At 37.2% G+C, this 15038-nt stretch overlaps 1 protein-coding gene across 4 annotated transcripts in view; it reads left to right on the forward strand.

The window, feature by feature from the left end:
• The window catches only part of WARS2 (tryptophanyl tRNA synthetase 2, mitochondrial), a 44376-nt gene that overhangs the window by 17462 nt on the left and 11876 nt on the right, over positions 1–15038 (forward strand). For all 4 annotated transcript variants that reach the window (XM_054627824.2, XM_077174237.1, XM_077174238.1 and 1 more), the window contains exons 2-3: positions 2578–2835; positions 13891–13971. In XM_054627824.2, coding sequence (XP_054483799.2) covers positions 2578–2835; positions 13891–13971 — 339 coding nt within the window. The remainder of the gene's footprint in view (positions 1–2577; positions 2836–13890; positions 13972–15038) is intronic.

Here is a 15038-nt window from a genome sequence, read left to right on the forward strand (position 1 = left end):
TAGTAATAATAGTAATTATCTTAACATGGCATTCTCTCTGCCTTCTTAGAGTAAGAGCTGTATATCAGGAGCTGTATATAAGAGCTCTTTGGGGAAGCAAGGGGTGTAAAGCACAAGTGGAGGAAGAAAAGAATACAGGAGGGATGAAATTGTCTGATAAGAAAATGGAGAGTAGGGCTGTAAGAATTATGGTCTGTTAAACAGGCATATAAATGAGCATCAGAAAGCAACCAGTACTGTGGGGAGAAGTAATTGTGGGAAGGAGCATCAGGATTTGAACTTAGTGAGTGGAGATACGGACATGAAGAAAGGTTATGTGGTCTGACAACCAACCAACTGTTCTGGGACCCCAGTAGGGGTAGAACACCACATTACTGGTCAACTATTTCCTCCCTGACTTCTTATTGTCTTAGTTAAGAAACATAGTAAGCAAAAAACAAATGTTATGCCTGTGAAGTACCTGTTGCATTGCCTAGCAGCTGCTCTGGGCCCGTAGTAATAGAAGTACAGCTCTGAAGTCTAGTGAATCCCAAGTTTTGGTTAGACTTAATCTCATTTATACACATTGGAATGTTGAATGCCTCCTACTTCAGGAGAGCACCTGACCCTTCTCAGTGTTAACAGGAAACTGTTTGCGGTCCTGGGCCAGGTAGTAGCTTAGTGGGAGGTGAGTGGATTCTGTGAGGGGTGAGAAGTGCTCTGATATAGGTTCCTAGGAAAAGAAGGAATCAAATGCCAAGTGAGAGATTGAGTATCATAACTCCATTTTTGTGTAATGAAGAAAAGAGGCACATGGGTGGTCGAGGACTGGAACACAAGGACTGGAAGCTGGAATTGCTGTTGGAAGAAGTGGTGTGCTTTTCATTGCTTCAAGTGACTACCTTGAAGCTCCTGTGCTGGAGGTTCTCCAAGAACACTTAGAAACTGACTCAAGAATATACTGGAAGTCAAGAAGATATTTGGGATGGGGTGAAGGGTTGCTATCAAGACTTAAATGTGTAGGCATTTATGTGAACAGGAGAAATTAGCATGGCAGCTAGCCCAAAGCTGCTCTTGGTATGTCAGCACAATCATTTAAATGATGGATAAGAAAATTGTTTTGATCTGAAAAACAGAATTATTTTAGAAGAAAAGAGAATGTTTCAGCAAATTTAGAAAGAAATAGTCTAGGTTTTTCTGAGCTATAGATCATGCTTAAAAGTAATGAAGTCCCATTCCACTTGGAAACACTTTCTCATTAATTTTTCTCAAATCTGAGTCAAAATGAATTAAGTCAATTTGAAGTCCTTTTTTTAATAGTTAAAAGTAATTGTACTTGGCCTTGACTTTTACTGCCATTTTGTGTGGTTTAATAGTTGTATGACTTTTTTTTCTCCCACACATTTGTAAGAGATTCACAGAAAAGAAAACAGACTACATCAGTAAATAAATTCTTCCTGCTAAGTTATAGATCTTTCTCATAAAATTTAGCAGGAAAAAAATTGTGCAGCCACAGGCACAATGAAGTTGATGATCCTGCCACACAGCTGAGTCTAAGGATTTGTATTGTATTTGCTGTGATGGAGGGGACCCTCATTTATAAGTTGAGCGGTCTTGCATGCTCTTGAAACTTGGCATGTAACAAGCATTTTCACATAAAACATTGCTGAGCTACTTCTGAATATGGTGGAATTCTTTGGGAAGGTCAGGGAGGTAATTGATCATATGCTGACAGCTTGGGGCTCTGAGAAAATGGTCAGATGGAGGGCTGGGATGCAGGAAAACAAACTTTCTAAGATGGTAACTGTCACTTAGCCAAGCTATACATGTTTCAAGCCTTTTAATCTTTGCTCACAACCTTAGCTTCTTAGTCTTTTTTGTTTTTGCTGTTTCTCTGTGAACTCTTTTCCAATGTTAGTCCTGGTGCATGGACAGTATTCCAGGTGTGATGTTGAGCTATAGCCATATTTCTTTGTAGAGCTCTTCTAGAAATTCTATTGCTGCCAAAATGGGGAGTTTCAGAACTTTGATGATCTCTTTCATTATTCTTTGACCCTTGGGTCAAGAACTAGGTTTCTTTCAGGAACTGCTCAAAATGTTCTTTGCAGCTAGAAAAATAAGACTTCAATGTTCATGGGAGTTAAGATGGCAATCTACTGGGACATTGCATGAGTTTACAACACAAATGTTTGAATTTCTCTGCTCTGTGACCCTAAGTTTCTATATCAGAGTGGATATAGAAACCGAGGTGTGGATATAGAAACTAAAGAGAAACATACAGCTTTGGTGCAAAAGAAATGAAAGAATCTACCACTCGGTTTCTGAGACCAGCTTTTCACCAGTCTTGTTTACAGCTGTATTTTTTTTGCATATGCAGTCTCACAGATTAAAATTATGGTAGTTGTTAATCTCTTTGCTGTAAGATAGAGTATTTAACTGACTTACTGCAATTATTGGTTCTGACATCATTTATACATTAATACACTGACAGGTGGGGAGAAGAGACAGGCATAAATGAGGTTTTTTAAATTACTTTAAAATATAAAAGAATCTGTCAAAAAAAATGTGTGTGTTAATCTTGCCAATGCTTTGTCACAGAACATGGTCATGGATCGGATTTTCTCTGGTATCCAGCCAACTGGGACCCCTCATCTGGGGAACTACCTTGGAGCCATTCAGAACTGGGTGGATCTGCAGGAAGAGTGCAGCTCAGTGCTCTATAGCATTATGGATATGCACTCTTTCACCATGCCCAAGGAGCCTGCTGTCCTGCGCCAGAACATCCTGGACACCACTGCTGCCATCCTTGCCTGTGGGATTGACCCCAAGAAGTGTCTCCTGTTCCGGCAGTCACTGGTGAGTGCTCCTGTTGTGTTGGATTTTTTTCTGATTAAGTGGCTTTTCACAGATCTTAATGAATGAGTGTAGCATTGCTGAACTCCTTTATCGTGTTTGTGTTGGTGGACCTAGAAAATGTTAGCAGTGTTGGATTTTAAACTTATCCCTTGCTGCAATTTTGAAATTTTGCATGCTGCAACCATGACTGAGAAGCCCATTTAGGGATAAGTACACTGTAAGTTTCTGAAGCAGAGCTAGGAGTTTGTACAGATTATGAGTAATATACTTCAAAGACCTCTTAGAAGACCACTAATTTGTCTCTGTGTCACTTTAGTCACAAAAGGTTAACTCATAAATGCATAAACACGGCCTGTGTTTATGTGGAACCATAAAGGTAAGGAAAACATGTTTCTGTGCTTTTGTATCAGCTATTGCCACTTATTCTGCCAGCTGCACAGTAATCACAAAGTAACAGGTGATTAACATGGTAAGTTTTGTATCAGTTCCACCATGATCATCAGGAGGTTACATCTTCTCTGGGGCTTACTTTCCCTTCTTTGCTATAACCCCCTTTTCATGCGGATGCTTTTCCATCTGATCTGGTAGCTCACGTATGTAAACCATGTGCTTCTCTTGACTACCCCAAGGGGTACTGGGCTTACCTTCCCACTTGGTATATAGCTATCACATATTACATTTTCCTGGAACTCAACTTAGTTTCTTGCTTAATGAACTTTCTGTTACTGACTCTAAACTGGCAAACTTCTGTAATTTCCACAGACACATATGTGTCATAGCTTCTACTCTTGTGAGGACACCCACAAGTATCTTTGCAACACACAGGATCTGAATTTTATCAATGCAAGCTGAAATGGTATTGTATTCTCCCTTTCAACATGATTCTTTACAGGCAGAGTTTCCCGGGGTTGTTAAACTGTAAATGGCAATCATAGCTCTATATCCCTGGTGAATAATGAATTGATGAAGACAGATACACTTCCTGCTTCACTTTTCCTCTGCATTAAAAAACCAGTCTAAATAGATGAGCTCAGAATTCTAGTGGAAATATGTTTAAATAAATTCACCCCATTTTTTCAAATTTGTTTATAATTTTAAATATGTTACCACCTTGGGTTTTAATTTTCCTGTACTCTGACTTGTCAGCTCAAAATGATGAAGTCATTAGCTGGAATAATCGCAAGGTGAGTTCCAAGCCAATGATGCAGTAAAAACCAGTCTAGAGACGTTTTTTTCTTGTTTTCAAGCAAGTGAACAATTCAATTAGTTACAACACAGGATCAGTGACTAGATACACAGAGAGTACTCTTCAGCATGAAGGATAAATGCTTTGCAGGTTATGATTAAAGAGGAATAAAGTGAAGGTTTATAAAACTGCAGGTGATACGGAGAAATTGTTTTGTCCACTGAAGAATGTGAACTGACAAATATTAAAACAAGTTAAAACCTGGAAGATTCAACACAAGCATAACAATGCTGTATTTCACAAAATCCACAACTGGGCTACAAAACCCCATGACACAGGATACAGTGCATGCTGAAATTTTTATGAATTCAGAAAGGGACTCGACAAATTAATCTGAAAAATTGCTTTGGGACTGTTGCATATCTGAGCAGTCACCTCTACAGGAAGTGGTGAAACCACAGATGGGAGAGTATCCATGCTTTTCTGTACTTACATTCTTTTTTTTTGTTGGTTGCTGTCAGAGGTGGATATTTGATCTGGTCCAGTGTTGCTTTTCTTATATTCCTACTGGTCTAAAAGCTAAACTTGTGCTGTTCGAGGTCTTGCTAAAACCAACACTCAGGCTTCCCTTGAAGCCAGCAGAATATCAGTGAGGATCTTATATTGCACTCAGCCACAGAAAGTATGTTGTATCTTTCAAAATATAATAATGCAGAGATTGAATCTTTGAACCCCCAAAGAGAAAGTGTCAGACTCAGGAAATGATGGCTCTTTGTGCAGTGCTTCTACCAATACAGTCAAAAAACAATGAAAACCTAAGATAGCTAAACTTGAACATGTTCAGCTTTATAAAACAACAGTTTCCACCAAATATGATTCTGATTTTCCTTATGGTGGTTAGGCTGGCCTCAGTTAAATAGACTTTAATTTGCCTTTTTACCTTAATTTGTCTGTGTCCTTATCTGTCCAGATCTAATGGTCATTGTTCTTATTAAATCTAAACCATTAGATTAAACATTTGAGCCATGTCTGATGTCTTGAATATTATTCTTACCAATACTTACCACACAAGTATCCATACAACTTTCAGAATGGCTGATTCTAGCATATTTTTGAAAGCTCATTGTCACGCTGCAATCAAAAGAACTATTACAGTTGTTTGTGAACATAGACTGTTTCAGGACTGGTTCAGGTTGAAGTGGTTTGTCAGCTTCCCCAAACCAAGTCTGTGCAAGCTGTATGAAGTGGTCAGGTATACCCAGAGATGCACTGTGATCTGTTACATTTACATAGGCAGCACCAGATGTTTCTCTGGAAGCAATTAAAAGGAGTATCTGCATGTAGCTCTTGATGTGAGGAAAGGAGACAGGAACCTTGCTAATGTGATTATTGTTTTAGTATGATAATGAAATAGTACGTTATGGAATGTCATAATATCGAGATGATTGTTCCTAAAAATGAAGGTGTAAGATGGATTACAGCTATTGCTAATCAAGAAAGTTTATTGCTGGATTTTGATTGGAAATTTCTCAGATTTCAAAAAAAAAAAAAAGGAGCTGACCTCCTTTTCAGCCACTGTGGCAGTCTCCAGGGGTGGTCTAAAAGAGTCCCAGTTTTGTTTACAAACATTTGTCTGAGGTGTAAAGCAAAGTGACCAAAACTGATTGTATACTGAAATAGGGTGTGTACTTCCAGAGATAGCAGGAAAGCAGTGAAAATCCAGCCACAAATAGAAAACTGGATTAGGTATTTAATTATGGTCAGAGCAGGTTTTTTCAATAGCAGATCAAACTGCTGAATGAGAATTCTCAGTAGCTTAGCATGCTGTAATTATTGCTGTATTTTGAGTTCTATCTAGAAAATTACCAAATCTGTAGATCACAGAAATATTCCTTTAATTACTCCTGAATGACATTTCTGTTCTTTTTTTAAAACAAACATCATGCAAAAAAATGTATTGTTTATGAACTTCTAGTTTTAATCACCAAAACCCACCACAACTAATGACTTTTTCTGTACCCTGATTCTGTAGCATTAAAGCAGAATGAAATTCTTGCACTACAAAAGTATGCTAGTAGTGATAAGCCCCACTAAGGGAATTGCTCATGCATTCATTCATGTGAATGCTGTTGTGTCCTCTCACTTTCTCTGGATTACACTGGGTATGAGTGGTCTAGAATTGCTGAAAAGGGCTTGGGTTTTATTGTTCTTTACTTGTTTGTTTGGCTTACTCTTTCTGTATTTTGCTGTTTGTGTTGCTTCTCTGGAATATGTTGGCCATATGTGAAAAAATATGATGCTACTTGGTTTCTCAAAAGGCCTGTGCCTTTTGGTAAGGGTTTCATTTATTTTACTTACTTAGGCTTTTTTTTTCAAATCTCTAATCCAGTGATATCTGAAATACCTGTCCAGAGTTTTCACACACTTTATCATCCTTTTCAATACAAGCAAGTGGCAAAAGGCTGAACAATACAAATCACAGACTGACTGCTGGGAGAAAGTGTGGTGAGAACAGATACCTCGCATGCTTATACTAGGTCCAAAAGGTGCTGTTATGATAAGGATATGGGTGAAGTTCACTTGGAATCCCAGAACAGATTTCAGTGATGTCCTTGCCTTTCAATTAGAACTATATAAAAGTGACAGAAATTTTGCATAGGCAAGTTTTTTATTGTATTGTTTAGAGAGCATATGGTCTGTGTTCTTTTGTATTGGATTTACAGCTAAATTACCTATAAATGGAAAGTGCTAGTTGGATGAAAATTAGTTTTGTATGCTTCAGAATTTGCCATTTATAGATGATATTGTTTTGAAACATGTACAAACAGTAAGGTAATGGCTGGCTGTATATTTGGTCTTAATACATTGCAGTCCAACAAATATCTCCCACACTTCCATTACCATATAAAAACTTGAATTCCAGCCTAGGGAAGTAGTGGCTACAAAGAACAAGTGATGATAACTTGAAAATATTTAGAAGCAAGAAGGGTGGCAATAAATAATTAGGGTAGTGTTTGGAACGATATTGTCTGTGAAGAGTTATAAACAAGCACATTTAATTAGAATATCTAGAAAAACAATTATGGTGTATGTTTGACAGTAAAATGGCCTCCCAGTGAGAGAAGCTCTTTCATTACAATTTGTTTAATTATATTTTCTCAAGTAGGAAGTTATAGAAAAGTGATAATTTTAGTAAGAATAAAAAAAAAAAATAAATGCATATTTCAAAATAGTGCATTTTTATTTGGAGTACAGCTGCAAGATATATGAAACCCTCTTAGAGAAAATAATGTCAAGATATGCTTTAAGTGGCTGCCTTTGCCTAGGGGGCATAAAAAAGAAGTTATGGAATAATGACTTATACAACATATCGTGACAGTATTAGAAGAAACAGAAAATATATTCCTTAAATTGTACCATAACTGATAAAAGCTGTAAGAGTCATCTTTCATAAAACTTAGATCTTTTATTAAAACCAAAAAGGACTATGGGGGGGTAAATAAGGAAGACAGTATGCAATCTGCACACATGGTAAACTTATATGATATAACCCATTTTCTCTGATTCGTGGTGGATATACTACACATTTCAGTTCTTACCCATAACCATCTTGTATCTCATCTGCTTCACAGTCAAAACAATATTGGAAACTTATTTTGCTTTTATGTGGTTTTAGGCTGTTCTTCCTGTCCACCTATCTATTGTAGCAGACACATGCTAAATGTCCCAAGGGAAACTAAAATTCCATCAGAGTTGATTCAGCAGGCAGTGCTTGATACGCTGCATGAACACTTCTCTGAGGAGTCCTGTGAGTTTCTGGACAACATAATGTTCCATTTCTGGGCGGAAAATTGCAGTTTTCATCCTTCTGGATAGGCTGATTTATTTTCTGAGTATAATCAGCTGCAGTATTCTTGCAGTGTGCAAGCAAATTGAGGCAGTAACTCTGGGAGGTGGGAATTTGCAAATTTGTCTTAGCCTTAACTCCAAACGCCAAAATACAACAATATAAATGTGTGCACTGTTTCACTGCTGTTATTTTCCAGAAGTATCCATCTGCTTTGTTTTGTGGGCAGAGTTTGAATGGATTCACACTACCCCTTGTCCAATTTTCAGAGGGGCTGAAAAGTTTCTATTGCATCATAGCTTATAAATTCATTAAAGTACATTAATTTAGCACGGTCCATTGAAAACTTCCTGTCATAAGAGGAAGTATGTGACTGTTTAATTTAGAAAATTATTCTGCTTCTCTCATTCCTCTGTTTTCTCTCTCATGGACTGGACTAGACATAACTAGAGCTCAGTGGGAAGGAAAGTCATGGTTCACTGGGATTTCTCTTTTTTTTTTTTTCTGCCTTAATTTACCTTCTTCATCTTATACTATTATGTAGCTGTTATATTTTCCTCTCTTCACCAGTCTTCTGGACACACCAGAATAATTTTTCAAACAGTATTGTGGGTTATACTAGGAGAATGTTTCTGAAAATAAGTTAATTTCATAATAAATAAAGGAGAGGAAAGGGTGCTTTGGCCAAATTGCTGTGGTCTGTCAGGGTTTATAACCAGTAAAGCTTAATTCCAGTAGGAATATTCTTGGTCAGGTTCTTCCGAAGGGAGAGGCAGATCTTATTTCTGTATGTTTTAACCTAATATAAATAAGGATATGTGACTAAGTTGTTCCAAGGTAAAGGTGAGAGGGGTAGATACTTGCACATTTACTGACAATAACTAGATAACCACCCCCCAATTCAATACATTGCTTAACGTGTTCTTTAAGTTCCATATTGCCTTTGTAACCATAAACTTATTCTATCCAATCAATTATTTCTTTGAACACAAATTTGGGATACTCTGGCAAATTTTCTGTCATAAGAGTACCTGCACTGTGTGCATTTGATTCAAGGGTAGTCTATTTATTTTGTCTTGTTTATGGTCTTTTTTTCTTTAGCTGTGTAATATAGAGACACATTGCTAAGTATCTTGAATATATTGCCTGCAACCTTACACATTAATAAAACCTTACCTCTTATTCAAGAAAAATGTGAGCATCATTTGCTTTTGAAAAGGGCCTCTTGAATTTTGCAGAAGCTCTTACTGGTACTTCTAGAAGACACAAAAGTCCTAAAAAATGGTTAATTTCTTTTTAAATGTAGGACTCTTTCCCTTCTCTGTTTCAATTTCTTTTAGGACACAGCTATCCAAATTACCTCCTGAGACTTTGTACTCTACTCTATCAAAATTAAATATTTTAAATTTACTGCCCCTTTAAAATGTAGCCCTTAATGAGGTTACTCTGCTGAGGAAAGCTGTTTCCACATGATAGATATGCAGCAAATTGGCAGTGCCTTACAGAGAAGGGCTATGGGTTGCAGCTTGAGGAAGTCCATCCTGAAAATAAAACCCTGCATCTCTTTTTGCAGAAAGCCACTTCAGCTGCCAAAGTTATAATACAACTTTGTATTATAACCTCAGAAAGCTGAGGCCCAGTGTTGCTGATTTGCCTGCTTTCAAATCTGCTTCCACTATTCATGCCTCTCCCACTGTTCTTGAATCTCACAGCTTGCTGTCTTCCTCAGCTGTATGTTTCATCATAAAAAGTCATGTAGAATTATTTGGATTAAAAGTAGCTACTGCTTTTCCATATATATATATATATCATTGGCTGTGGCAAGGGAATATCAACAAGAATTTGGTAAGGAATAGCTAGGATCAAGGACAAAAAAATAGATTTACAGAAAGAAGCCCTGAGATTGTACTCCCGCATATAAAGCTCCAGAGTATGAAGTATGAATTTTGACCTGAGTTGAATAACTTCAAATGGCTGCACAAGTAAACAATGAAGAAGCTATTTGTCTTTAAAAAGGAGGAGCAGGGTGCTCAGGTGAAGAAACAGAAGTGTTTGTGCCTTTTAGATAACTGCTCATTATCATTTGGAAATGGTCACCTCTGTTAAATATTTGCGCTTTAAAAAAATTAAAGGAATCTGGGTAGGCAGCCTTGGCCTTGTCAGGTCACAGGGAAGGAATATAAGTAGTTTGCTCTGGAAATAACTCTTTGATTACTGATTAGTAAGCCAGGTTGTGAGGGATGCTTAATGCAATGGAGATTGAAGGAGGAAATGTGTCCCTGGTAGTATCATAGAGGTGGCCATCTCAACCCTTTGAGAAATGTTGAAAGTTTTTACAGACTTGTTTGAGATTATAAAACAAAAATTGTTAAAATAAGCAAGAGCACAGAGCAGGAAAAGAGAGAGAAACTTGCTATATTTACTGAGAAGAGCAAAGGGTAGGATTTGGGCTGCCTGAAAAGGGGAGATTGCTATATGGATATGGGTAAGAAGTTTTGGAAAATTTTAAATGGGAAATAGTTGACTTTATTAAGGGAAACAATAAATAGAGCATTTAAAAACTGTTATTCCTGGAAATATTTTCAGCAAGGCTGCAAGAAATATTTCCCAAGAAAATAATGTTTATACTGAAAACAGACTATTATATTTTTTTCAGGACATAAAAGTAGCTGAACTTGACCTGAAGGATTTAATTGATAGCTGATTTTCAGAATTACCAGTGATTGTGACATTCTTGGAGTTTGGTTTGACATACAGTTCAGCAACTGTCACTGGTTGTGAGTTTTGTTAATTGGAGATGTAATTCTGGTCTTCTACCATTTGTATTACTTTTTACTGATGTACTTGGAGGAGAGGGCACACTGAGAAAATTATGTCTTCATTGGAAAAGAGTTAAGTTTATTCTTATCTGTTGTCTTTTGAAAAACTGGGTGGTCCTGAAGTACATTGTAGCTCTAGACAGTAGTTTGTTGTCAGATTTTAAAATACAAAAGAAATTGAGTTTTTCATTGGTTAAAGAGTAAACAGAATAGCCTGAATTAATTGGAGCTCTTTATACTTTTATTTCTTGAAATCCTAGTTGGATTATTGGGTAACCTCCTTTAAAAAAATAAATTAAAAAAGCAAGCAGAACGCCTCTCTAACAGTCATACTCTTTTTAATGAAAGTTGTGTGAGAAGTGATGCTTCTCTGACAAAGGTTTTCCTTGTGATTCCACAATAAACACTACCTAACACAATAGGAATCAAATGAAAAGCATTTTGTAGATTTATGCAAATATGAGATCTCTCTTCTCTGTTTCCTTTCATATCACTGTTGAAAGCCACAGAGGCTGTAATGCTCACTCTTTTTTTTTGAATGGCACAGTCAGCAGTCATGTTCCTCAGGGATTCTTGCTGGGAGCAGTTCTAGTCAACATTTTCGTTCAAGACCTGAAGAAAGTAGTGAACACAAGTTCACTGGCAGTGCTAAGTCCTTATGTGTAGCCAAATGCTATGCCAAGGAAAGGAATTTCAAAAGAACTCATAAAACAGAGTGGACAGGCAAATAAGGGGTAGAAGATCTTTAAATACTTCAAAATATCTGGGTAAAAGTATTCTAAACCTCCTTCACAAAATGCAGGAAAGAAAGTCCTGGAGTCATCATTGGCAGTTCTCTGAAATCATTGGCTCAGCACAAGCAATTTTCAAAAAAGCTAATGATATGTCATGATCACCACATCACCAGAAAGGGTATTGTGAATAAGACAGAGATGATGTTTTGTCACCATGCAAAACCTTAATGTGCCCATTTTTTGAATACTGGGTGAAGTTTTAGAGTCTCCAGAATGAACTAATGATTTAGATATGATACAAAGGAGAGGAATTCATGCAGCAGGGGATAGAGTAAATGCCTTAAGAAGGAAAAATTCAGAAGTCAGGGTTGCTTCAGTTTGAAGAGGAGAAGGCTGAGGCGTATATGCAATCACAGTTCACAAAATCAGAAAAACACTGAATAAGCTGGATGTGGAATTGTTCACCAAATTGTGCAATATAAGAAACAGGTGGTATTCAAAACCAGTAAATAAACATGGATACATTAGTGGCTAAATTATTTCTCTACACATCAGGTTTAAGCCTCTGGAGCTTGCTGCTCCATGGGGTTGTGAAGTGGGCACTGTCAGCTGGTTCAGAAAACGATTAGACATATTCCTGGGGAATCTGGGTACATTACCAGGACTGGGCCAGGGATAATTCTAATATTCCGTCTGATATTTCCTAGTGCAACAATTATGGATGCTGGAGAAGTATGAGGGGAAGATACTGTAGGAAGCAGTAGTCTCCTGTGTTTGCCCCAAATGCTACTCCTGGAAATAGGGCACAAGGCTGCATTGCCTTTGTTGTGATCCAGTACAGTTATTTCTTACATTCTTGTGTTTTGTCTTTAATGAAGACATTTGCCTGCAGTTTTAAATGGACCTGCAGCAAGAAGCAGATGGAGTTTGTCTGGGAGAATGGCTTCTCCTGATTGTGATCCATGGATATTACTCAGTGAAAGGAAGAGTAGACTGAGCCATTATTCTTCTGGTGTCATATGCATCATCATATACGTCTTCCAGTTTCTTTGTATCAGGTTTGTGCAATCAGTGTGATGAAATACTAAAATAGCTAAATGAGTAACATTTGAGCAGATGCACCATCACCAACCAAATTACCTGCCCCTCTTGCCAAGTAAAACACGGTAGCTTAAATTGTGATTTAGTCTGACAAATTATTTGTGGTTTAAGCCTAGAACCTCCTGATTCACACACCAATACACAGTCAGTTACTTCAATTTGGATGATGAATGCTGACTCATTAGCGTCCAGTACTGAATTTTATTCCAGCTGAAATCTCTACCCTTTGGTATACTTCTACATATTTTGTCCCCATTTTATCAGGCTTTTTCTTCAGCATATTCAGCACTTTAGTAATATTTAGGAAAGGACCGTGTTTGAAGATGGGAAGTGAGTATGACTTGGTAGGACCAAGAACTGTGTATTCAACCCAACAAATGCTGTTTAGATCACTGGGTGTTTTGGTAACTGATGTAATGTCAAATCCACTGATCCAGTGAAACGCACGTGCAGTCTTGGCTGTGAAAGCAACATCTGACAGAGCTGAATCAATGACTGCATAGCTTTTAAAAAGGGTTCTTGTCAACACAAGTGCAACAGAGCACCATCTCCTCTCTGTCCGTGACTAGAAGAAAGAAATGAGAAACCACTTTCAACCAGATGGTGATTCCTTCTAGATGAAATAGGAGTCTTGTGCTCAGTATTTTCCGTGAAGTTCATTTTACTCCAGTATTTTGTTGCACTTCGTCTTGTGCACAGAAGATTACAGGTCAAATAAGCATGAGGGAATTAATAAAAACCCTGAATCTGTGGGAAAGGCAGAAAGAAGGGAAGAATCAACCTGAAATATTTCTAACCACTGAGCTGTAGTCTGGAGGTTGGATACTTTTACACATTGGTCACAAAAGTAGTTGAATGACTGCTAGCTAAGAAATTACTGTATTTAAAATGTGACAACAAAAGAATTGCAATTAATAATCCTAGAAGTTCTTACTTGTTAAGAAACACTTTTTATTGCCTTCTGTATGGGTTGTTATATTATATTGCAGGCATGAAGCTTTGAACATCTTTGAGACAGTTAGCATCCTCTTAAAGATTCAAATCTGCCAATATTGCAGAGAGTGAATCAAGTATTCAAGCAAAGGAGTTTACATGTGTGCTCAACTCTGCTATTGCTAAAGCATTTTCTTCCTTGTTTAGAATATGAGTGGATAGGATCAAGAACCTTCCTATACTATTTTAATATAGAGCATTCAATCCTGGCAGTGTCCAACACTTTCCATTAGCTTGTCACTTGACTTTACTGAAAAAGTAATGTACAGAAATAAATGGTTTTCTCATCTTTGATGTAATTTATTCTTACTGACTTTGAGAAAATATGCATATAAAGGAGAAAGATTTAAATAGATTCTAATGTCATACTTTCAGGTTCCTGAGCATGCAGAACTTGCCTGGATTCTTGGGTGCTTAACTAATGTGCCACGTCTGCTACGTTTGCCCCAGTGGAAGGTATGGACAGTTTGGTAAATTTAAAAGAAATTAATGGGAATTGAGTAGAAATGTTATCCTGGAAATACTTGTCATCTATGAAGTAGCAACTTTACCTTGGTTGTTCTTGCTTTAGGTTTAAGTAATTCTGTAGTCCTGTGGTGGAAGGGGTAAAACATACCTCTCCAGGTCTGTTCCTCTTAGTGAACATTTTCCTCTGGAAGCTATAGAATTGTGGTTTTGGCAGAGATTTGCAGAAAAACTGTGTTAAAAAGGAGGCTTGTTTGCTGTTATTAAACTGATTTTGCTAGAACATTCAGTGTTATTTCAGTGTTTTTTTAATAATGCAGAAGTAATGGAAGATATTGCAGTGGAAACCTTGGGCCTTGCCGATTAAGGAGTTCCATAAACAGCTTTTTATTTTCCACTATAAAGAGTGGCTGCTCTGTAGATTTTATGGAAGAGTGTTCAAAAGAGGCATATGTTTGAAGAGGAGTATAGAAATTATAAATATTAAAAATGTGCTGAGTGATATTGTATCTTAAACGTTTGCCTTTACAAGTGTCAAATGTTCATCTTCTTAATCTTGGTGTTACATTAGCCTGACTGCATCAATAGAGTTCTTACGTTTAATTTCCTTGTATTTTATTTTGACATTTAGTAAGCAGAAAAAGACAGGAGAGAAAAGTATCTGAAAAAGGGGGAAAAAAAACCCAACAGCTTAAGAGCAGTTTGGGCTTGCAGAGTTCAGAGCAATCTTAAATACCTCCAGATGTTTTCTTTTTTCCTGTTTTCCTTCTTAATTAAATAAAACCAGTAAAACTTAAATACAGCAACCAGTGTTAATGCATGGCATAGATTAAAGCAAACCTTTTCAAACCTGAGGTTCTAAAGTTAAGCTCCTAAATCCTACTTTGACTGGATTGACTTTCCAGACCTACAGATAGGTGTTACAGGTGCTAGGCTTTGCAAATTAGGTTCCCTGAACCCTAGGCACTTAGGATGGAGACAGAATTCAGGATCTGTTGGAGAGTGTGAGACAAGTCGAAATATATTTGATCAGTCCTAATGAAATAATTCAGATTTCA

The sequence above is a fragment of the Agelaius phoeniceus genome, chromosome 2 (genome assembly GCF_051311805.1).
Source record: "Agelaius phoeniceus isolate bAgePho1 chromosome 2, bAgePho1.hap1, whole genome shotgun sequence".
Classification (NCBI taxonomy): Eukaryota; Metazoa; Chordata; class Aves; order Passeriformes; family Icteridae; genus Agelaius; species Agelaius phoeniceus.